Raw genomic sequence first — 24,537 nt, forward strand, 5'->3', positions numbered from 1 at the left:
GAGGTTACTACTACTATGAACCAGAACCTTGGGGAGGAAGAGCCTTCCCCTTGAGACCACGAAGGCGCCAGGAACCTAGATGTTTCAACTGTGGTAAAATGGGACATACTAAGAGAAATTGTAGACAAATGAATTCTAATAATGCCTCATATGGAAGGCCACTGCCTTCTGGATTGTGTAGAAGGTGTGGTAAGGGCAGACACTGGACCAATGAATGTAGATCGACCAGGGACATACAAGAAAACCCCTTAAGGTCGGGAAACCCCAAGGGGAGCCTCAAGAAGTCCCCCACATCGAGAAAGGTCAGGTCATTCCCAATAGCAATGGAAGACAATCTCTCACAGGAACAATAGATAGTTCTTTGCATATTGTGAAAAAAGATATTGCTCTAGATGGTAGTTTGAATAGTGATGAAGAATCAAGTGTGAATGGACAAAATGAGAAACGCATATTTTGGCAAGCTTCTATTAATGATAAAAGGCCTCAGTTAAAAGTTAAAATTAATAATAAAGTTATTTCTGGCTTAGTGGACACTGGGGCGGATGTAACTATTATTACTCAAAAGTCTTGGCCTCAGAAATGGCCTCTTAGAGAGGCAAATGTACAATTTTTAGGAATTGGAACTCTATCTAGAGTTCGACAGAGTGTTAACTCAGTGGTCTGCATTGGACCGGAAGGACAGAAAGGGATACTGAAACCATACGTGGCAGATATAGCTATAAATCTCTGGGGTCGTGATCTCTTACAGCAATGGAATACTCAGATTAATATTCCTCCAGTGTCAGATACAAATTATGAAAAAGATCTGGTAAGACGCTATGGAAAACGGTTACCAACCATCCATGCTGTACAGAAACTAGGTACAAATGATGGACCTTCAGAGGAGCCAAAGGCCCTGCCATTGAAGTGGCTTACAGATGAACCAGTTTGGGTAGGACAATGGCCTATGACCTCTGAGAAGCTAGAGGCTTTAGAAAAGTTAGTACAGGAACATCTAGATGCTGGACACATAGAGGAATCTACCAGTCCTTGGAATTCTCCTGTCTTTGTCATCAAAAAGAAGTCAGATAAGTGGAGTATGCTGACAGACCTGAGAGCTATAAATAAGGTAATTCAACCAATGGGCTCTCTGCAACCTGGAATGCCATTACCTTCCTTAATACCTAAAGGATGGTTTATCATAGTCATTGATCTAAAAGACTGTTTCTTCACAATACCGTTACAGGAAAATGATAGAGAAAAATTTGCATTTACTGTACCAACTCTTAATAATTCACAGCCAGTTAGGAGATATCAATGGAGGGTTTTGCCACAAGGAATGCTAAATAGCCCTACTTTGTGTCAACACTTTGTACAGCAACCTTTGGGAATAATTCGTAAGAAATTTTCACAATCTCTTGTTTATCATTACATGGATGATATTCTTTTATCAGATTCTAATAAGGAAACTTTGGAACGTATGTTTGAAATGGTGAAGGAAGTTCTGCCTCGTTGGGGATTACAGATTGCACCAGAAAAGATACAAAGAGGAAATTCTATTAACTATTTAGGTTACAAGATAGACTTACAGAGAATCAGACCTCAAAAGGTACAAATTAGGAGAGATCATTATCAAACTCTTAATTCTCTTCAGAAATTATTAGGGGAAATTTCTCAATTACAGACAATTATTGGTGTAGAAGGACATGACTTAAAGCATTTAAAAAATGGCCCTTAAAGATTATAAGGCCCTAACCAGTCCGAGAATATTAACTGCTGAGGCAGAAAAAGAGTTACAATGGGTAGAAAACAGAATATTGGATGCACATGTAGATCGGATAAACCTTGATTTAGACTGTATTCTGGTTATCTTGCCATCCAGAGAATTCCCTTCTGGAATTCTGATGCAAAGGGAAGACACTATATTGGAATGGATATTTCTGCCACATAAACAGAATAAAAAGTTAAAGACATATATAGAAAAGATTTCTGATTTGAATTTAAAGGGCAAAATAAGACTTCGTCAGCTGACTGGAAAAGATCCATCAGAAATTATAGTACCTTTAACTAATGAAGAAATTTCTTCCTTGTGGAAGGATAATGAATATTGGCAAATAGCTCTTACTGACTTTTTGGGAACAATTAGCAACAACTATCCCAAAACTGACAGAATTAAATTCATAAAAAAGACAGTCTGGATTCTTCCACATATTGTAAGACAAACTTCCATTTCTGGAGTTCTTACCTTCTACACGGATGCCAACAAATCAGGTAAGGCAGGTTATAAAGCAGGTGAGGTAAGTAAAGTAGTTCAAATTCCATATACATCTGCACAGAAGGCAGAATTATATGCAATTCTCATGGTACTTAAGGATTTTACAGAACCTCTTAATATAGTTACTGATTCTCAGTATGCAGAGAGAGTCGTGTTACATATTGAGACTGCAGAATTTGTTCCTGATAATACAGAATTAACTTCTCTGTTTTTACAATTACAGGAAACTATCAGAAACAGAAGTAATCCTATGTATATTACACATATCAGATCCCATACGGGTCTGCCTGGCCCACTAGCACAAGGCAATGATGAGATTGATCGTTTATTAATTGGAAGTGTGCTAGAAGCCTCAGAATTTCATAAGAAACATCATGTAAATAGCAAAGGTTTGAAAAAGGACTTCTCTATCACTTGGCAACAAGCCAAGGAGATAGTGAAAAACTGTCCTACTTGTTCCTTTTATAATCAAACTCCATTGCCAGCAGGTTGTAATCCTAAGGGCATTCGGAGAAATGAGGTTTGGCAGATGGATGTCTTTCACTTTGCAGAGTTTGGAAATTTGAAATATGTGCATCATACCATAGACACATTCTCAGGGTTCCAATGGGCTACTGCTCTTAACTCTGAAAAAGCTGATTCTGTTATTACACACCTGCTAGAGGTGATGGCAGTTATGGGTATACCTGCACAAATAAAAACTGACAATGCTCCAGCATATGTCTCTATGAAATTGGAACAATTTTTCAAATATTATAACATAAAGCATGTTACTGGTATACCACACAATCCTACAGGACAAGCAGTGGTTGAGCGATCTAATAGAACACTTAAGGAGATGCTCAACAAACAAGCTTGGAAGACTAAACCCCCCAAACATAGGTTGCATAATGCTTTATTAACACTAAACTTTCTTAATGCCAATGAAAAAGGACAAACAGCTGCAGAAAGACACTGGACCACGGAAAAAACTGCTGAACTCAATCAGCCAGTATACTTCAAAGATGTACTAACCTCTGCATGGAAACCAGGACATGTATTACGTTGGGGTAGGGGTTTTGCATTGGTTTCTACAGGAGAAGAAAAACTTTGGATACCATCAAAGTTGATCAAGATTCGACTGGAAAAGGAAAAACCTCTTGACAAGCACAAATGACAGGTATTCTACTAAGGCATATCTTATAAACTAAATAGAAGCCTCCCAAAGGAAAGGGAAGTGTTTTGCTTTTATCTTCACAGGAAAACTCATCTTCAGAAGGCAAAGGACACTGCATGGGTAGATACTTAAGAAGAAAAGGTAGCTATAACCATCAAATAAAAGGAATGTGCCATACGGTAAACTTTACAGCTGTCTCTCAAAAAACTCTATTTCTCTTTATTTCCTAGTCCCTATTCAATTAAACCAATGCTGGATTTAGAGGTGGATTTGGCTTTCCTCCTCTAAAATCCAAGCACATTATTTAACTAAGCTTTAGTGTTTCTGTGTTGTATCAAGAAGCCAATTGATGTAATACAGAATAAAAGAAGAATTTGGGGACTGTCTTTGTCTTTTCTTGGATCTTTCTCTCAAGGTGTACACCCTTTCATAATTGTTATGCTCTCATGGTTGCATTCCCTAGCATGTGTACATACACAAGCAAACATTTCTCTGCTAACTGTTCATGTTTGAGTCCCACACAGCCAATGAAGACCTGCCTGACAGCATTCCCTGGATACCCTGGAAAGAAAATGGGCCACACCTCCTCAACTGCACTGGATCCAACTTGCTCCATTTCAACTGACACTCCGGCCAGAGGTTCGGGTACTGACTTCAATCAAGTTGAGGATTTCAAGCGAGACCTTCAATCAAGTGAATAATACTAACATTTTCTTTCTACAGGACCCCATATGACTATCATTGTCCCATTTCAGCAGGAAGTAACTTGGAGAATGCTACACCCCCTTTCCCCATTGTTGTCACTTAGGATAGTGTATATACCTAGTTAGGAATAGCTTCCTATTGTTTATGACTTTAGGGTTTAGTTATATTTTACCTTTATACTGTTAAGTTTTAATCCTCTTTTAGACTAAAAGGGGAATTGTAGGGGAAGCTGTAGCCACGCCTTCTTAGGGGCTGGCTACAGGAGTACCTGAGGGCTTGTGAGGGCGTGGTCAGAGTGAGTAGGGGGACTGCATTTTCGGTTTCGGTCTCTCTTTGCTTCTTGCTGTACAGACTACCACCGGCTGGCTGGTTCGCTCTGTAAGTAAGGCTTTTCCCTATTAAATACCCTTATATTTCTACCTGACTCCGTATTGGTAATTTCCCACTATAGAAGGACACTGTTATTAACTATCTAGGGGCTAAGATTCTCCCTCATACTATTATTCCACAAAAGATAGAGATTAGAAAAGATAATTTAAAAACCCTTAATGATTTTCAGAAATTGTTGGGAGATATAAATTGGATAAGGTGTTATTTAAAATTACCTAATTATGAGTTGAAACCATTGTATAATATTCTCAATGGTGATTCGGTGATAGATTCACCTAGGCAGTTAACCGCTGAAGCCAGAGAAGCTTTGAAGAAAGTGGAGACAGAATTACAAAATGCCAGCCTTAAACGGCTAATAGAAAATATGGATATTCTTTTGTTGTGCTCCCAACATTCTCCCAGCCTACAGCTTTGCTGTGGCAAGATGGTCCATTACTATGGATTTATTCTAAATCCTCCCCAGGAAAAACTATTGAATACTATCCTACAGCAGTTGCTGACTTGGCTCAAAATGGGTTACAGCAATGCATTCAATATTTTGGGAGACTACCAAATAAGATCATAATCCCATATACTGCTCAACAAGTTAAGATTCTTTGTGGAACTGTGGATGATTGGGCCATTCTGCGCTGCAGATTTTCAGGAGAAATAGATAATCATTATCCCAAACACCCTCTAATGTCATTTTTTAAAGAACATCCGGTCATTTTTCCTAAAATGACTGCAGCTGCTCCTATTGCTGGAACCACAAACATGTTCACTGATGGATCCAAGACGGGCTGTGGAGCCTATATGATAGAGCATCAGGATCCAGTGCAATTTCAAAATCAGCCTGGCTCCCCCCAGATTATTGAATGTAAAATTGTCCTTGAAGTGTTTAGAAATTGCCCGTTCTCCTTTAATCTAATTTCTGATTCAGCATATGTTGTGGGTGCTGTTAAGGCCCTGGAGGTTGCAGGACCTATCAAACCTAATAGTACAGTTTGCATACTCTTAGAGGAGTTGCAAAAGTTGATCTGGCATCACGATCAGAAATTTTTTATACAACATATTAGGGCTCATACCAACTTGCCCAGACCTCTATCAAAAGGCAATGAGATCGTAGATCTCTGTACTAGAGGTGAATATGTATTTTTCGCTTCCCCTGTGGAGCAGGCCCAACAATTTCACAAACAACTCCATGTATCTGCAAAAACATTGCAGCAAAGGTTTCAGCTATCTCGAGTGGAGGCTAGACAGATAGTATTGAATTGTCAACAGTATATAACCTTTTTGCACCCCCCTAGCTTGGGGGTCAATCCCAGAGGGTTATTGCCCTTGAAGATTTGGCAAATGGATGTAACTCATTTCTCAGGATTTGGAACTCTTAAATATATCCATGTGTCTGTGGATACCTGTTCAGGCATCATCCATGCCACCCCTATGAGTGGGGAAAAGGCTCACAATGTCATTGGACATTGCCTTGAGGCATGGGCTGCCTGGGGAAAACCTCAGCAATTAAAGACTGACAATGGTCCTTCTTACACAGCTCAATCTTTTACCTCCTTCTGTAAACAGATGGAAGTCCAATTAAACCATGGCCTACCTTATAATCCCCAAGGACAAGGAATAGTTGAAAGAGCTCATCGCACATTGAAAGAATGTTTATTAAAACAAAAAGGGGGAATAGGCCATGGTAGAACACCAAAGGAACAACTATCCTTAGCTCTCTTTACTCTGAATTTTTAAAATTTGGATTCTCAAGGCCTTTCTGCTGCCGATAGGCACCAGACTCAGGCACCTGCTCAAAATGGCTACATAAGATGGAAAGATATCCTTACGGGTCTATGGCATGGACCGGACCCAGTGTTAGCATGGGCGAGAGGTTCTGTTTGTGTTTTTCCTCAGGATCAGCAAGACCCTGTGTGGATTCCAGAGAGACTAACGAGGCGGTGCAACAAACAAGATGAAACCTCCAATATTGATCCTGCTGCTGACCTTGACAACTCCGTGGCTAATCCAGGCCAGGGAACAAATCCTGTGGGCCATAGCGAAAGCATGGCAAATTCCCTTGCCTGTTCATAGTGCATCTAAAGTTTTACCTGTTTTCTTTTCTACTAGTTGTGAGTTGGGCTTGCCTTGTGTAAATTTAGACCCTGACATTGCCCAGTATTCAGCCACTAATATTTCTCTCCATGGAGCACTATGCTTCCCCCTTATTAATAATTCTAACCCATGCATTTGGTTGAAAAATGGCTCTGTTGGCAATTGGCTTGACTCCCTTACTCATAACCAGATCTCGAGGGCTATGCTCACCGAAGTCCTGACCCAGATTAGTACAGGTGCTAGTTCTGGCTCTGGCACTGGTACAAATGGGACCAAGGATGTAAATATCACTACACTTCTGATGCTCATGGAGGGGCTCCAACCCTCAAATTCACGCTTTAGTCAAGAGAACTCCTCTGCTCGTCAAGTCTTGCCGTATTGTGCATCCAATCGAGGGTATCCTCCTCATTGGACGCCCTGTCAGAGTCCGGACCACAAACTTAAATAGATAGCTCCTGGTTTTGAATTTACTCCCCCTCTTGGTAGGTATCAGTATAACCTAACTCAAGGAGGTTCCCAAAGAACAGGAAGTAAAAATACCTGGCCATGGTTTCAATGGGTACTCTCCAACGAGCGTGGAGCATTTACTTCTCTTAAACCTTTTGCAGTTCTCCAGAATCTCTGCATAAGACTTCTTAATGTTTCTGGTACTAGGGATGAGAAGGGACCTTCTCTTAAGAATCTATCAATACATAAAACTTTGGATAATTTCACTGCTCCAGCTATCCCAGTATGTTTAAAAGCTCCCTTTTTGTTTCTGCTCTCTAACGCTACTGATGCTACCAAAGAAGTGATCTCATGCAATTCGACTGATGTCTCCTGCATTGCTAGTCAATGTTGGAATGGTTCTGCTAATACAGCAGTAGTGATGAGGATTCCTATGTATGTTCCTATTCCGGTTAAAGTGGATACAGGAACATTTCCCATTACAGAAATCAGAACCAAACGGGATTTTGGCATAACTGCAGCGTTGGTTACTGCCATAACCCTTTCTACAGCAGTGGCTATGACTGCTGCCATTGCCATGGCTGCTCAGGTCCAATCAGCTGAAACAGTCAATGACATTGTGGAAAACACAGCCACAACATTAACTACCTTAAGATCTATTGATGGCCACTTAAAAGCTGGCATTCTAACTGTGAACCAAAGAGTGGACCTGTTGCAGGAACAAGTGGATGATTTAGTAACCTTAACTTCCATAGGATGCATTCATTCCTTTTCTTCATTCCTTTTCTTCTTTATGTATTACCTCCAGGATAGCCAACAATTTCACGGAGAACAGCAACCTGAGTTGGCAGCTGAGTGCCTACCTTCAGGGAAATTGAAGTCAACAGTTCGAGAACCTGACAGAAACCTTAACACAACAGATTGTTGCCGTGAATGCTACAAGCCTGAGCCTGCCCACTGCTAATGCCCTCTTAACTACTTTTAAGCAAGCCTTTAGTTTAGTTAAGGAATGGGCTGGGGTGGGGGTTATGCTTTCCATGATGCTGTTAGCCATTTTTATTTGCCTGTGGTGCCTATGCAGGATCAGGAAGTCACAAAAATCCCAAGCTGCCATGTTGGTACAGGCCTTTGCTGCTGTGGAAGCAGGACAATCCCCTCAAGCAAGGTAATCCATGCTGACAGACAAATAGGTGTCTGTCTCACCCATGCTGAGTGAGTGATGCATATCTGAATTAGTCATGCTCAATGACGGGCACCTACCCTTTGAATCAGTCATGCTCAATGACGGGCACCTACCCTTTTGCTGAGCGAATAAGCTTACATGTGTTCCCTTCAACCTAAGACATGAGCCTGTGAGGGCGACACAGTGACTCTTTGACAGGTAAGATAGGGACACTGGGGTTGAACCTAAGACAGAGATGACTGAAATCTGACAGCAGATAGATACTGCTACTCCTATAATATTAAAACAAAAAGGGGGAACTGTTGGGAGCTGCAAAGTACCACGCCCAAAAGATGGCTCCAGTTTCCGCCTTCCGCCAGCCTGACGGTGAGTGCTCTCTGTGGTAAACAACTCCTAATTTGGTAAAGGCCATGTATCCTCTTATTTCTGCTTGGAGACAACCTATCCTGGCACGCCATGTAGGGTTAGGTGATTGGTAGATGTAGACTATATCAGACCTCGTCTTCCTCTACCCAGGGCCACCATTTACTGTAAATCAAGGTTCCCAAATTAAACTGTGAGAAGAAGGTTCCTTGGTGTTGCGTCGTTCTTGCTGGTCAAGGGTGGATGTGACAAGTCCCATGGATTTACCTGCAGTTTGTTCCTAATGGAGCATGAATTCATCACAACCATAACCACATGTCTTATTTAGTCAATAGCACAGGGTATACAAAACATGCCAATTATTTCATGGAGATTATTTAACATCTTTGTTTTAGCTACTACTTTCTGAAACTATTGTGAAATATCTTTGTGATCTGCAATCATTCATGGTTTGAGATTGACATTTCAGGCTGCCTCAAATATACACACGTAACATATGCATAAACTTACCATGCCACCGAAGTACCCAAAACATCTATATGCACAATAAGTCTTTGGTAATCTGTACAAACATTCTTAATATACACAGATTGAAATTAGGCACTTTAAAGATACCCCAAAAATAGAAAATTTGTATTTTCATGTAGTAACTTTTATATCTTTGAGTGTTTTGGGGAAATTATTACTGGTCCAAAATTTTCAAATGAATTAATGAATAATCTTATTAGCTAGAAATTTTAATGATTGGGTGATCCTCTCTGACTTTCTCTATATTTTAAACACTAAGTCGGTAAGTGCTCCTCCTATTCACCATTTTCAGTTACTTCATGCTGATTTTCTGTTCCTTGCATGTATTTTGACGCAATATTTCTCTATTGTGGCTAGATTTGCCATGAAAGACAGATCCTTGCACTTCAGTCCTTAGTAGCTCTTAGAACAGGAGTATGAATCTTGGTCTGGCTTAATCTCAACACTGATGTGAATGGAATTGATGATGACATTTCAACTAGTTGTCACAAAACAGAATAATGTGCTGGGCATTGGTGGCTTTACTCCATGTCTTTAATCCCATCACTCGGGAGGCAGAGGGAGTGCCAGGATAAGCTTCAAAGCTGAGAGAGAATAAACAATTCACCTATGAATTTTAATAGACATGCTGCAATTTAAAATGATAATACAATGAACCTAAACATTTTTAAATGTCAATGAAAGAATAATGCTTATCTCTGATGTTCCTTCACAAATGGTTTCCATCTACATTGATGGAAACCATGGAGAGGTGTGAAACAACCCAGAAAGACTGACACTTACCTGTCTTGTTGGAAATCTCATTTAATGGACAAGGAATACAATCATAGCAACAAATGGCCTGCCCCTCCTGGGTTGATTTTCTGAATCCAGGAACACAGCTCTCACTACACACAGAGCTGGGAAGCTGAGAATTAAATACATGAGATAAAATACTCACAAGGGCAGTGTTTAGAAAATAGAAATTGTTTTCAATATTGAACAGTGAAACAGCAAGATACATATTTTAACTACAGTCCATGGTTTTGATACTTCAATTATGAAATGATATGCCCAATGAAGTTCAAGGTTTAAAACAATGATCCAGTCACAATAAATCTCTGAAGAGTTCTGGGAGTGTTAATTGGTAGGGCAAAATAATAGGAAGTTGCATCTTGAACACAAGTCTGGATGGGCAACCAGAATGCCATAGTGTCCCTACTATGGGTTTTACAATGCCTGGAAGGAGCAATTATTTGATACTTGTGATATTTAGTATCTGTTCAGATATAAACTTGAAAGGATTCAGAATTACAATGCAAACAAGTGTTTGGAAATTTCTGTGAGAGATGATCCATATTAGGGTACTTCAAGCGAAATACAGTCTAAAAGTTCATAGTGTCATTTCATTGACTATTTCCTGGATAGATGAAAAATCAAAACTGATATGAAGGGAAGTGTTAATATCTATTGACTTCTTTACTGAAGAACAATGTGAATTGAATTCGCTAGCTCTTCTAGCCATGACTGCCTGACTCTTGAGGCATCTATCTGCACCTGCTACATAAGACCAAATGCAGTATTTGATCTTAGGTTACTTCCCTTTTTTGTATTCTTTTTTATATTTTTGATAAACTGACATTTTTCAGTAGGAAGACACTTAATTAATCCATAGAAATGTGCCCTCCGTAATACAGTGCTTTTTCTATGGCTGCAAAGCAAAAGCGCAAATGGCCATGGACTGATATTTCCTATTCTGAGAGTCAAAATAATCAGTGTATATTCAGCACAGGGATGAAACTTAATAAAATAATACAAAATTCATCCCACCTCTGTAAATCCAGTGTCCCACTGTATCATATGATCAGACAAAAACAGTTGGTGACCCTGTGGAGCTTTTAGAGAAAATGTTCCAACTTTGATATTTTGTCTGAAACCAGGTGGAAAATTCCAGACATTGAAAATATCATATTCTTCATCTAATTTCATTTGTGAATCCAAAACCACATGGTGTCCAGCACCATTTTTGAAATGAATTTGCTTGAGAAAAGAGTGAAGCTAAAATAGATGTAGAAACTTATGATGAATTCACTTCAACTGAAAAAATGAAAGAGTCTCTAATTGACTTTAAACCCTGACAACAAATGCAAGTTTACAAAACCTACTAGTGATTTTAATGATGAATGCTCCCAAAATAACATAATCATAATGTTTCTAGACTGTCAAATGAGTGTCAAAAGAATACACTGGTACACACACACACACACACACACACACACACACACACACACACACACACACATACACACACCCATATACACTCACAAAACAAAGTGAAACTCAGAATGCTGATTGAGGCAAATATGCAAAAATTACAAATGTTAACCATTTCAAGATATAAAAAATTATTTCAGGTTTTAGTATATACACTTTTATGTTGATGAAATAAAGTTAATAAAATGGTAAATAAGTTAATGTAGCAATCGCTTCAGCATGTGAACCTTTAAGGGCCTACTAGCATTTCACAATTTAGGATCCACTTCGCTGATTTCTGTCCTTAAATGGACTTAGGGATACTGGGGTATCAAATTGAGCATATTTCCAAGAGAAGACTTTTAGATTATTTGGAACACAAAGTGAATATTGAAATACATATATTTCGTATTGCCACCAATTTGTCGTGGACAATGACCCAATTTCTGCAATGATATTTATACTAGACTCTGCACAGTCTTTCATGTATTTTTTGGTAAAAACTTCCACAAAGTACAATAGTGTATTGAGCATTTTTTTAATAAAGCCTCTGCATGTTACAGTGCTATAGTTAAAATGAAAAAGAAGAAAAATTACCTCCAGAGGGTTGGGATTCCCTACCCCATTTCCATGAGTTTTAATTTGTATCTGTTTGAGAGTCATCTCATGGAGACTGTGAGCCACAGCATACACAGAATTATACATATTGTAAGCCTCTTCAGTCATGTCCATGTTCCACATATTTGAAGGTAACAATTCCAAGGAAGCATTGGGTAGGCAGTTATCTGATATTTTACAATCAGGTAGAGAAAAAGAGCAGTTGAAGTATAAATTCCAGAAACGTGCAAGATAATGATCTTCTGGGTATTTAGAAGGGGTGTATGTCTGCATAAACTTTCTAAAATCAGAGATCTCATCATGATGGTGAACAAAATAGATGGTTCCATGAAATGAATCAAACACAAAAGGATCTACAATGCTACCAATATCCATTTGTGAATTCATGACCCAGACTTTCCATGTTTTTAACAAATACATTGGATGTAGCAATATGCCATGAGCACTTTCAATATCATCATAAAAGATAACCACATTTGCAGATGACATCAGGATCAGCCGAAGAGTGGCTTCATCTACATAGTCTGAGTAAATCATATTTTCTGACATCATTTTTATGAATGCTACACATATTTTATTCCTCTGAAACTCTTCTCTAAAGTCTGATAGGATCTGAATACCTTTGTGGTTATCTATGAGGATCAACCCCACCCAGGACCAGCTGAAATGAATCATCAAAGAGACAATACCAAAGAAAAGAGATGTGTCCCTCGGAGCAGTCTGGTAGAGAGAAGAAAACTGGCTTCTGTCACTCAGGAAACTGTCAAATGGTCCAAAACTAAGCTGAAGGGATTTTCAAGTCAGAAGAAAGAATGAAAACATTGTTATAGAATACAATCTTATACCAGAGGAGACACTTGGGTTTTGTAAGGTAATATGGTGTTTTAAAATTCTGTATCATTCCTGAAGAATTTTATTGACAATTTATGACAAGACGTAGAGTGATTTGAGAGCCCCAACCACTTCCCCTTCTCTATCTCAAGCAAAGTATATGAGGCTACATAAAAATGCCTGACTTCTCTTTAACAGACAAGTAATGGACCTCTCTCCTTTACATGATAAAACATTTGACATGTTAGCATTTTAATGAAGTTGAGTTGCTCTATCACAGCCACATCCCTCACCTGTGGATATTTGTAGAGATTCAGCAGTCTTCCAATACGTGCAGATGTTGCCCATGACACTCCTGTAAGTAGAGCAACAGCCTTGTTTTCCCTTCTACATGTGTAGTTGGGAATGTTGATTCCCATTCCTGTGAGCCAAAGAAAAGCTTCCCTGAGAAAATCCCATTCACTTCTTTGGACATTGTAGAAATCAAATCCTAGAGATGTGTTGGGTAAGAGATGAGGGTTCCTGTTGATCTCCTCAATTGCAAATATGAAAGCCAAAGAACACTGGTAGCTTTTGAACTTGAACCTGCAGAAATGTTTTGTCAATATTGATGGAAAGGACCCATACCACACTGAGTACCAGTTTGATGCAATCATTTTTATCATTTCAATGTCATATTTCTACAAACAAATAATTTTATGTGATCCCAGGAATGATTGTAATTTGAATTTCCAGCATATATTAAGCCATGGTTTCATTACCTAACTGCTTTGGGTGGATCTACAAGATTTTGAGAGAAAAGGGGAGGGAGTTGAACTGATAGCACTAGTGATACCTTCTAAGGATATCCACATAGCTGACCCACTAATGTTTTGACACTTTAGGGAAACAATCAGCCAATGGAATCTTCCATTTGTAGAACCAATTCTGGTTCTCCAACCAGGTCCAGTCCCTTATGGTTGGAAATATTCTATAAGAAATCATTACTCCTAGATCAGGAGTATTTATCATACTGTACATTGCCCTGTCTTTCCTCTAGCAGCTGATAGGAACAAATAGACCCACAGCCAAACATTAAGCTAATCTAGGCAAACCAAGCAAAAGAGAATGAGGCAAGAATTAGGAGCCAGAGGGTTTGAGGACACCAACAGACATGGTCCACATAATCAAAAAAGCAATGTTAATAGGGACTTTGAGAGATTGAGCGGTTAACTATGTAGCCAACATGGGTTTGTGATAGGCCATCCACATTCACGTTATGGTAATTATCTTGGGGTTTTTGTTGAATCCTAACAGTTTGAATGTAGTGTTTCTGATTATTTTTCTACTTTCTGCGATAATTTTCTTCCTACTGGTTCCTTATCAAGAGGGTTTAACAGTAAACTTATTGCATCTAGCCATGCTGTGATTTCCACTGGGAAGAGTGAACCACAGAGGAGCAGTGGATCTGGGAGATAGGAGAGAGGGGATGACTGGCAGGAGTGGAGGGAGGAGAAGCTGAAGTTACCATGTAATGTATGGCTGACGAAGAAAAAAATTTTTTTTAAGAAAAAGATTATTTTGTCTTTGTGCTTTTAAATCTGATGTACATACATAAATCATGTTAATGAATTTAAGGATATATCTAACCAGTAAAGACTCATTAAAATCAAGTAAGTAAAGAATGAATGTTGGAAGATCCAACACAGTCATTCCAACCTATCTTTTAAGGTAAACAACATCCATCTTCATGTCTTCAAATCTGGTAGATTAAGTGACTACAAAAGAACTAGTGAAATGTTCATACATCTTAAAAAGCAGAGGAACTGACATGCCAGTATTCTTAAAATGTGGGAAAGACTATTTATCTCTGTGATAATGGATTGTCTTTATACATGCTGAATCAAGAATTTTCAATATGATTTATTCTGTGTCACCAACACTCTCATTGGAGACACCTTCCCAATTTCTGTAGGTAAGTCAAATCATTTTAACATTTACCTAGTATGAATTGTACATTTATGTGTTAATCCCATTATTTCATATGATATTAACAAGGAAAAAAGTAAGAAAGATATAAAGCTTGAAATTGTTTTTAAAATGAAGAGTTTATACATAAAGATTATGATTAATGGATGTTTCTAAAATGGGATAGCTCAATGATTACTGAAATTATGAATATATGAGTGGGTTAAGCTACATAGATTTTTGAGATTTAAATGAAATAATAAAGTGCCGGTAGAATAAGAATAACAATTATGAAAAACTGGTTGTAATTTAACCTAAATTCTACCCTGTGTCCTGTCTACAATGAAGAGACTCTAAACACTGAGATAATTCACTCACTGTTTTCAAGGGAAGTCACATTCAGAACAAGCATAACTACGGACTTATGTTCATTAAGAGGAAAAGTAGCATATGAATGGCTTGAAGAATCAGAGATTTTTTTCCTTTTTTAAAGATTTTTTTTAGTTAAATTAGAAACAAGATCGTTTTACATGTCAATCCCAGTTCCCTCTTCCTCCACTCATCCCCTGCCCCCCACTAAGCCCCTATACCATCTTCTTTCCTCTCCCCAGGAATGGCAAGGCCATCCATGGGGGATCTCACAAAGTCTGTCATATCATTTGGAGCAGGGCTTAGGAACCCTGTGTGTCTAGGCTGAGAGAGTATCCCTCTATGTGGAATGGGCTCCTAAAGTCCATTAGTATACATATGCTAGGAATAAATATTGATCCAGAGGTCCCATAGATTTCTGAGGCCACCTCACTGACACCCTCATTCAGGGAGATTGGATCAGTCCTATGCTGGTTTCCCAGCTATCATTCTGGGGTCCACAAGCTCCCCCTTGTTTTAGCCCTCAATTTGATTATTTCCTGGCCTCTACTCCTCCAGGGTTAGTTTGCATCTTTTTGTTCTAGAGAGTTTAGTTATGCTGTTAAATCTCTGCTGTGACAATCTCCAGTTTCTTTTTTGTTATTTTGTTTTGTTTTATGTTTTCAAGACAAGCATTCTCTGTGGCTTTGGAGACTGTCCTGGAACTATCTTTTATAGACCAGGCTGGTTTCAAACTCACAGAGATATGCCTGCTTCTTGAGAACTTTAGAGAACACTTGGGCCTTTAATTCCAATAGGCCTCATCAGAAAACAAACTTACTTTTTACTAAATATGTAGTTTTAAACATGTGCCAGTAAAGTATGTTATTCTTTAAAATGTTCAATGTGACTCTTTAGCACATGGAAGACCTCAAAAATTATGCTTAAACATATGGAATATTATTTAGACAACAGTTTTTCACTCCCAATTCTCTTTGTGATACATAGAGAGAACTAAATATACCCATAAAATATAAGGTGTTAGCTAACTTCAATGCTATAGTGTCTATTAATAGCTGAGAAAAACAGGCAGTCATCTTACATATGTGGGTTAAATTGAAAAGCTGTTTTTTATCAACTGTGGAAAGTCACCTCTTTCTCAAAAAGTACTTCTCACAGACAGAATGTGTCATTCAGTATACTAACTGCACATGCTCCTGATTAAATGAGCTGCAGGGCATTCTGTCATGAAACTCGCTATTTGGGGAATTAGTCAGGAATCCCACCTAGGGTCCCTGGACTTTAAATGTCTTCTCTTACTAAGCACTGGGTATTTGTTCTTTATGCAGAAAGTTGGTCTAACAAGGAGTTGATTCAACTTTCCTTCTCTTTGAAGTCTCTAGAATATGATCCAGATTGGTATAAATACATACTTTCCCTTAATAAACAAACTTATGTTACTAATTTGATAAAATTTTTCCTCAAATTTTAACCAAAAATGTTTCCCACAACTTCATAATAGAAAGATGGGCTGATTCTAAACTTACACTGATAAGCTCAAAATATCTGTGTTTCCACCTAACTACTGTACTACCAACAGTGATACAAATCCTCAGTTTTCTAGCACCCATGACAAAGTCTGCCATGTGGATTTTAGACTATTTTCTTGCCTATTCTCTCCCTATAATAAGTAGAAACTGCTCCGATTACATTCTTAACTACACTTTCAATAGGTAATATATTAGCCCTGATACTCTCGACCCCACTCACATAACACACCCTAGCATGAATGTTGTGACCAAATATCTGTATTATGCTCAGAATCTTTCCCTCAGTTTAGTTTTATTTTGGCCCCTTAGAAGGACGATACTTTGAAGCAGCCTAACTGCTGCCCTTTTTACATCATCACTTTCAATGTCTCAAATAGTCACGAGAGATCTGTATAAACACCTAAGGGGTATTCAAGTGACTTCTCAAAGGGGAGCTAATGCATCAGACCACTCATCATTTTTCTTTCCATAGCATACCTAATGCTGGATTCATGAAAGGAAAAAATGGTTTTTGAAAATATAAAATCTGGAAAGGCTAAAAACAGTAATATAGGACACATAGTCATGAAAAAATTGTAAAATTGAGTATCTCAAAATCTAAAATTGAGTTAGGAAAGTGGCTCAGGTACTTGTATGGCCATGCAAAAGAGAAGACATGAATTTCATATAAAGACCCTGGGAAAAATCCAGGTTTGATGATAGAAACTGATACTTTCTGGGAGGTATGTGTTTCTATGAAGATCCACAGAGCATATTTGCCAATGAAAGATTCTCTCTCTCTCTCTCTCTCTCTCTCTCTCTCTCTCTCTCTCCACATCATTATCTGTGGCTTTGATGTACATATCCCTGGGATTCACCCATGGCTACATATCATGTAAAAGAAGGAGTATATGAAAACTTCAAAACACATGCACACACAAATACACACATAAAGGTTTCTGTTCCATCAGGAACTTCTATACAAAGTCAGGTGCTCACACACTTTACACTTAAACTGACATGAGATATGCTACAAGCCATGATTTCCAAAAGTTTTCTCTCTTTTTGTGTAATTTGAATATCCAAACATAATGTATAAAGTTGGAGCAACTTGGATTAAATGAGCATAATTATAAATTTTTTTATGAAACACCAGAATGTTTAGAAGATCTGAGAACTACTATCATTCTTACAAAGTAGAGATATGAAAGGAAGAAAAACAATAGACTTTGAAGCACGTAGATCTGTGGTGAAGAGATGCACTCTGAAATATACAAGGGTTGGGTGGCAGGAGAAATCTTCTATGCTGTTCTCATTATCTTTACTTATTGATACAGTATGAGTCAGGCTGATATCAAACTCACTGTTGACTGAAGATGTTCTTCACATTTTTTTATACAATACTGGGCTACTAGTGTTATGGGTATGGACACTAAGACTATGCAGTCATCATGAATGTGCACAGGTATTTAAACACTCTAAACAAAATATTATTAAAAAATCACTCCTATCAATGTCTATTTTAAATAACTGGAAGTGAAAATAAAGGGGGAAGTATCCATTGAAGAGTGAAGCACATGATAACAACTGCACTGGTAAATTGAATAAAAATTAGTATTTCACGTAACAATTTAAATGGTACAATATGTTAAATAAAAAAAGTATAAATATTAATAGAACTGAAAAGTGGCTTCAAAGATTCTAAAGTATGCTAACACATATGATACACAATTTCAATACAAAAAATCATGGCAATGGAAGAACTAGAGAACATATAATGTATTTATAATGAAGAAATCGTTCAAATTTTGCATAGAAGTTAATCTAGTCATGTAAATACATTGAGATAAAGGTATATCTACTTGTAAAATATAACTTAAATTTTAAAAATGTTGAAAATAACAACTAAACGATAGGAACTTTATCCACAATAGAAAGTATCCATGGCAGGATGTGAAGTTAGTAGGGATGGGGCCAGCAGTGGAATAACTTGGGCAGATAGTATTGTATTCCTATTTTAAAGTTTGAGAATACCCCAAAACAATTTAAATGCCACCTGATAAGCTATTCATGTGCACTAACATAAAATAAGGATTCTTTCCATTTCATCTTTTTAAGTATTACATGAAAGGTAACTTAATAAGATATTAGGCTACAAAAATTTCTGTCATGGAAAATATCACTGGCCCCACATTTAATGATCATTTGTTATGCAGTTCAGAATGAACATACCTGTGCACTTCCAATTAAAATGTGAGAAAAATTAACTGAAGAGGAAAAAGACAAACAGGTCCTACATGTGATCACATGAGCCTGTAACTGTGATTAGATTTCTGTGGACACAACATTCATGAATTTATCTTCACTCCGAATGATCTATCAACTGACTCTCCACTTGGAACTTGCCTCTGCAGTTCCTTTTTACAGGGTTTTGTTCTAAATTGAATACATGCCATCTTACTCCATTTTATTTTTTGTTTGTTTTTGAAACAGGATTTCTCTGTGAAACAGTCCTGGCTGTTCTGGAACTCTCTTTATAGACCAGGCTGGCCTCAGACTCAAAATCTGCCTGCCTCTGCCTCCTGAGTACTGGGAACAAAAGCATATACCACCAGTCCCAGGCTTTATTTTAGATCCTAGTATGTGGACCCTATGGCTACAGAAATTTCTACATAGAATAAAATAAATCATACATTCTTCACAAAGAATCCTACTAAGAGTTTCTCCAGAGCAAAGACCACACAATTCTATCAAATGTATTCTGATTCCCTCTAACAGGCATCAAACTAACTAAGAAATAACACTCAGTGACCACCATCCACATCAATGTGTCCTCCCAAACACATCAATATCAGTTTGCAACATTGAAAATCGGAATCAAATGAGGGAAATGAAGAAAAACTGACAGAATCTACAATATTTCTAAAAAATTTAAAATAAACATATTTTGAGTCATATGAAACGATTGTAATATAAGAAGTCTCAACTTTAAATTCTCATATTGCTCCTCTTTAATATAAAGCAGCCAGCACATGCCTAGTCTGTCATTGCAATATCATATAGAGAACTCTGGAGTCACTACAGTCATTGGAGTTATTTCTCCCAGGAGAAAAACTGCACTTGAAAATTACCAAAGCAATGTGTCATTCAGAACTCAACATTCCTTCTGCAGGAAAAAAAAAACAGTTTGATTAAATATTCTACCCCTGAGCACCTAAAGTCAAGGAACAGCAAGTTAGAGGGAATCACAGCATTAATTATTAAGTAACATCAGTAAAGACAAACTCCTCTTCCATACTTGAGAGAAGGTAAAGAGTGAACACAAAATCATACGGTTAATGACTAGTGTGACTATAAGAGGAGGAAGCCTGATAGGGGAAACAGTTACATTTACATGCATCCAAACATACTTGAAGGCAATGAAAACTGAATTCTGAAAATGAATGATTTTTAAAGCACTTACCGGGTGTCATATTGTCTTTTAACATCAAAACCAAATGATGTTTTCCTGATAAAATAATTAAAGAGTGGAACAAATGCAGCAATCACCACATTTCCATCACTGAATCGATTCCATTGTGTTTTCAAATAACACTGAGATGCATCAAAGGTGCACACAAGAACAAGAGTCTGATGGAGGTAGAGGATAAAAGTCAAAGAGAGCATCATAAAATAGAAGTGTCTACCACAGTGTAATCAATGGACATGGGTCTGAAGGTGGTCATCAGCTATATAAGTAATCTGTTTTCATGAGCATAAGCCTTTGTAATATTGTTGGTAAGTGAAGTCATCACCCTAATCACATAGCTTTTGCGGAAATCTATTCTATGGAGAATTCAGGAACTGTCTTCCCTCACTACTCCCAATTTAAAATATCCATAAGAGATAAACCAAACTTCAAAATACATTTACAGATCCATTTTTCCTTCGGCCTCATGATAACATTTGCAATGACAGTCAGCAAGACCCAAGGGGTGACACCTCTTGAGTACACTTGCACAAAATTATCACCCATAATAGTTATTTACAAAAGTTACATGGGATGATGCAAATGTTTTCCAACAGAGGAAACCTTAGGAGGGGAGAAGGAAAACATCCAGAATATGTTAACCCAGATGTGGTCCACTGAATATCAGAAAAACAACTTGCTCTCTCAAAATGATTATTGTTTATGCCAGCCTAACTTTTCAGGGGCCTAAAAGTGTCTTTAAACCTTCTCTCTATAAATCATTCATATCTGTAAACCAATATTATACAGATGTTCCTACAATCTGAAATACTTTATGCCTTATCCATCAGAATGTGTTTGGCTGAATTCATCAATTCAGAATCAATTATTTAAAATCAATGTTTAAATATTCAGAACTTTGACCTGCTCCATTTTTGTGTTCTTTTTAATGGTGAATAATTCTTCAAAGTTCTAACTTCTTTAGTGAGCACTGCAGAAACCTGCCCAGCAAATAAATGTAAGTAATATTTCTCCAATTGTGTCTCAATGGATGCATTAAAACACATTGAGGAAAGCCCTATGAAAAAGGGTAGATGGTATCATAAAATGTAATAAATGGGTATTTACATTTATTTTCTATTTCATTGTTTGTTTGATTGATTGATTACTTGTCCTATTTTGAAATGATTGTTTTATTTTTTGTCCTGGATCCATTTGTGCAGCTTAATCTCCATTTGAGGCTGCTCACAATGAGAGTGGGGGATGTTTCTGACTCTTTTGCCTGCTTTTGAGACCTTGTTCCTCCTATTAAATTGGTACATTCAGCCTTAATATGAAAGGTCATAACTTCTCTGATTGCAACTTGATATGCAATATTTAGTTGATATCCCAGGTTAGCCCTGCTCTTTCCTGAAGTGAAATAGAGGAAGAATGGATCTGCTGAGGTTGTGAGGAAGGGAGTGGGATGAGAGGTGTGAGAGGAAACTACATTTAGGATGTAAAATATTAGAGAAGGGTAGATAGATAGATAGATAGATAGATAGATAGATAGATAGATAGATAGATAGATAGACAGATGAATGCATACAGATGTACTAATGTACAAAGATGGAATCTAACCTTCTTTTAAATTAACTATAGTTTGAAACAATTTCTCCCCCAGATTATTCCTGTAAATTTACAGCTTCTGTACTTTGAACAGAATGATTCATGAGACATAACAACATACATGACACATACACAGGAAATCTTACATATTTTGCAAACTTCAGTATACAAGTAAGGAAAGGATCAAAAAATGTAGATATCACAGAATTGGAGAGCTTTAATGAACTGATAATGAAATGGGAATTCATAAATGTGCAGGATTCACACAATACATTTATAGTTGGAACAATGCAGATAAATTGAACAAAAATGAAGAATTGTGTACAGGGGAGTACACAAACCACTACTTAGATATTAAGAGTCAAAAAGAGAAATGAGTCCAAGTACTGATGATGTGAATGCAGTTGGGCACTTGACATTCTTCATAGATTAAAGAAACTCTCTATACTTATCTGTTACCTGGAGTATTCACTTTTCTGATACCTGTTTTAGGTTACAATATAAAGGTTTGAACTGGCCATCATTCTACTGTAGTATTCACATCAATAAGCAAACAGTTGCTGGTATATTTCCATCATGGCAAGATCTGATTTACTTTTTAAAATGAGATTTGTTCACAGTGAGCACATACATGAAATGAAAGGAGGATGGATTCATGTAAAATATCAAGGGAATTAGAAAAATACCAATACATCGGGAAATATTTGTTGCATCACAGGCAAAGATATAAATTTTTGAAGAGGTAAAGAATAATATACAGCTCATTTCTTTCCACTTTATTACAAATAGATACAAAAATGAGTTTATGGAAATTAAGCTTCAATTGTAGAGAAAATATATATATTATATTAGACAATGAGAGCATAAAGATGAATTTCATCACCACATTACATCAAAAACATAAAATCTGAATCAGCAACATTATTGCAGACATTGGAATAGTGTTTAATTGTTCTAAAGATTTTATATAATTAAGAAATACATGGAAAAATGTATGTTAAATTTTCTTGTAGAATATGCAACTCAGTGAGTTCCTTTCTGGTCTTTTTTATTTTTTATTATTTTAGAAGCACTCTTATTTACATATCAATCCCCCCATTACCTTGCCCTCCCATATTCCTATGCTCCCTACTGACCCTTCCAACCCACCCACCAACTACTCCCCAAGGATAGTGAAGCCTTCCACAGGGTATCATCAGAGTAGGTCACATCATTTTGGGGAGGGCCTAGGCTCTCTTTCTTAGATCTGGACTGAAATAGTATCCTTCCATAGGGAATGGGCCCTTAAACTCCATTTGTGCTCTAGAGATAAACACTGGCTCCACTGTTACATGTTCCATAGACTGCCTTGGCCTCAGATGGCACCCACATTCAGAGGACTTGGTTAGGTTTAATGCTATTTCCCCAGGTTTACATCTAGGTTCTCCGTGTTCTCACTGGCTCAGAACAACTGTTTTTGCAGGTTTCTCCAGCAGTCTTGGCTCCTTTGCTCATCCCTCCTCCCTCTCACCAACTGGATTCCAGGAGTACAGCTCAGTGATTATCTGTTGGGTGCCTGTTTCTGTTTCCATCAGCTACTAGGTGAAGGCTCTAGTAATGGCAACCAAGGTGGTCACCAATAATATTTTAGGGGAAGGGCAGCAAAGGCAGCCTAGATTCCTGTGGATCCTCTGACTCTTCCCCTGTGCCACACCCCTTACCAAACCTATAATGGCTCCCTCTATCAAGGCATCTACTTTCTTGCCATCTTCTATTACTCCCCTGTCTCAGTCCTCCTATTATCATCACCCTTCCCCTTCTCCCCTTTTCCCTTTCCCACCTCTTTTCTCTACCCCACCCCACCCCAGTGCTCCAAATTTGTTCAGGGGTACTTCTCCCACCCACACATATTTCAGGGGAAATGCATACTATTCTTGGGGAACTACTTTTTTCCTAGTTTCTCTGGTTGTGTGTATTGTAGGCTGGTAGTACTTTGCTCTATGTCTAATATCCATATATGAGTGAGTACATGCCCTGCTTATCTTTCTGTGATTGGGTTATCTCACTCAGGAGAGTTACTTCCAGTTCCATCCATTTGCCTGCGAATTTCAAGATTCCATTGTTTTTTTTTCCACTGAGAAGTATTCCACTGTGTAAATGTACCAAATTTTCTTTATACACTCTTTAGTTGAGGGGCCTCTATGTTACTTCCAGGTTCTGGTTATTACAAACAATTATGCTATGAATATAGTTTAACATATGCCTTTGTTGTATAAGTGTGTATTCTTTGTGTATGTGCCCAAGAAAGGAATTGCTGGATCTTTGGGTAGACTGATTCCCATTTTCCTGAAGAATCTTCACACTGATTTACAAAGTGACTGCACAAGTTGGCAATCCCAACATCAATAGAGTAGTGTTCCCCTTTCTTCACATCCTCTCCAGTTTAAACTGGCATTAGTTTCCATTCTGACAGGAGTGAGATGGTATCTCAGAGTTGTTTTGATTTATATTTCCCTGACAGCTAAGTATGGTGAGCACATTCTTATGTGTCTTGCAGGTATTTTAGATTTTCTTTTTTTCTCATAATGTCATATCAGGGCTTTTTTATTTGAGCTTTATATTTTTTAATCATTTTTGTTATTTGAATTAGAAACAAGATTGTTTTACATGACAATCCAGTTCCCTTCTCTCTCCTGTCCTCCCCTAACACTCCTCCCAACTAAAACCCTACATATCACATATCATTTCTTCTGTTCTTCCCCTGACTCAACCTTTCTGCTCCCTTATGACTTCTGAATCCTTCCTCTTCTTCCCTTCTCATTCTCATAGCTACCTCCCACCTCTTCCCGTGCTCTCAATTTGCACAGGAGATCTTGACCCTTTCCC

The 24,537-nt window shown here is 37.7% G+C and overlaps 1 protein-coding gene across 1 annotated transcript in view; it reads right to left on the bottom strand.

The window, feature by feature from the left end:
• Window positions 1-13,448, bottom strand: part of LOC100770554 (vomeronasal type-2 receptor 116) — a 33,343-nt gene extending 19,895 nt beyond the window's left edge. The window contains exons 1-4 of the mRNA XM_027413394.1: window positions 13,086-13,448; window positions 11,941-12,744; window positions 10,921-11,148; window positions 9,895-10,018 (exon numbers count right to left, since the gene is read on the bottom strand). Of these exons, the coding sequence (XP_027269195.1) occupies window positions 9,895-10,018; window positions 10,921-11,148; window positions 11,941-12,744; window positions 13,086-13,448 (1,519 nt within the window). The remainder of the gene's footprint in view (window positions 1-9,894; window positions 10,019-10,920; window positions 11,149-11,940; window positions 12,745-13,085) is intronic.
• Window positions 13,449-24,537: the final 11,089 nt, after the last annotated feature.

This window comes from Cricetulus griseus, chromosome 4, assembly GCF_003668045.3.
Source record: "Cricetulus griseus strain 17A/GY chromosome 4, alternate assembly CriGri-PICRH-1.0, whole genome shotgun sequence".
Lineage (NCBI taxonomy): Eukaryota > Metazoa > Chordata > Mammalia > Rodentia > Cricetidae > Cricetulus > Cricetulus griseus.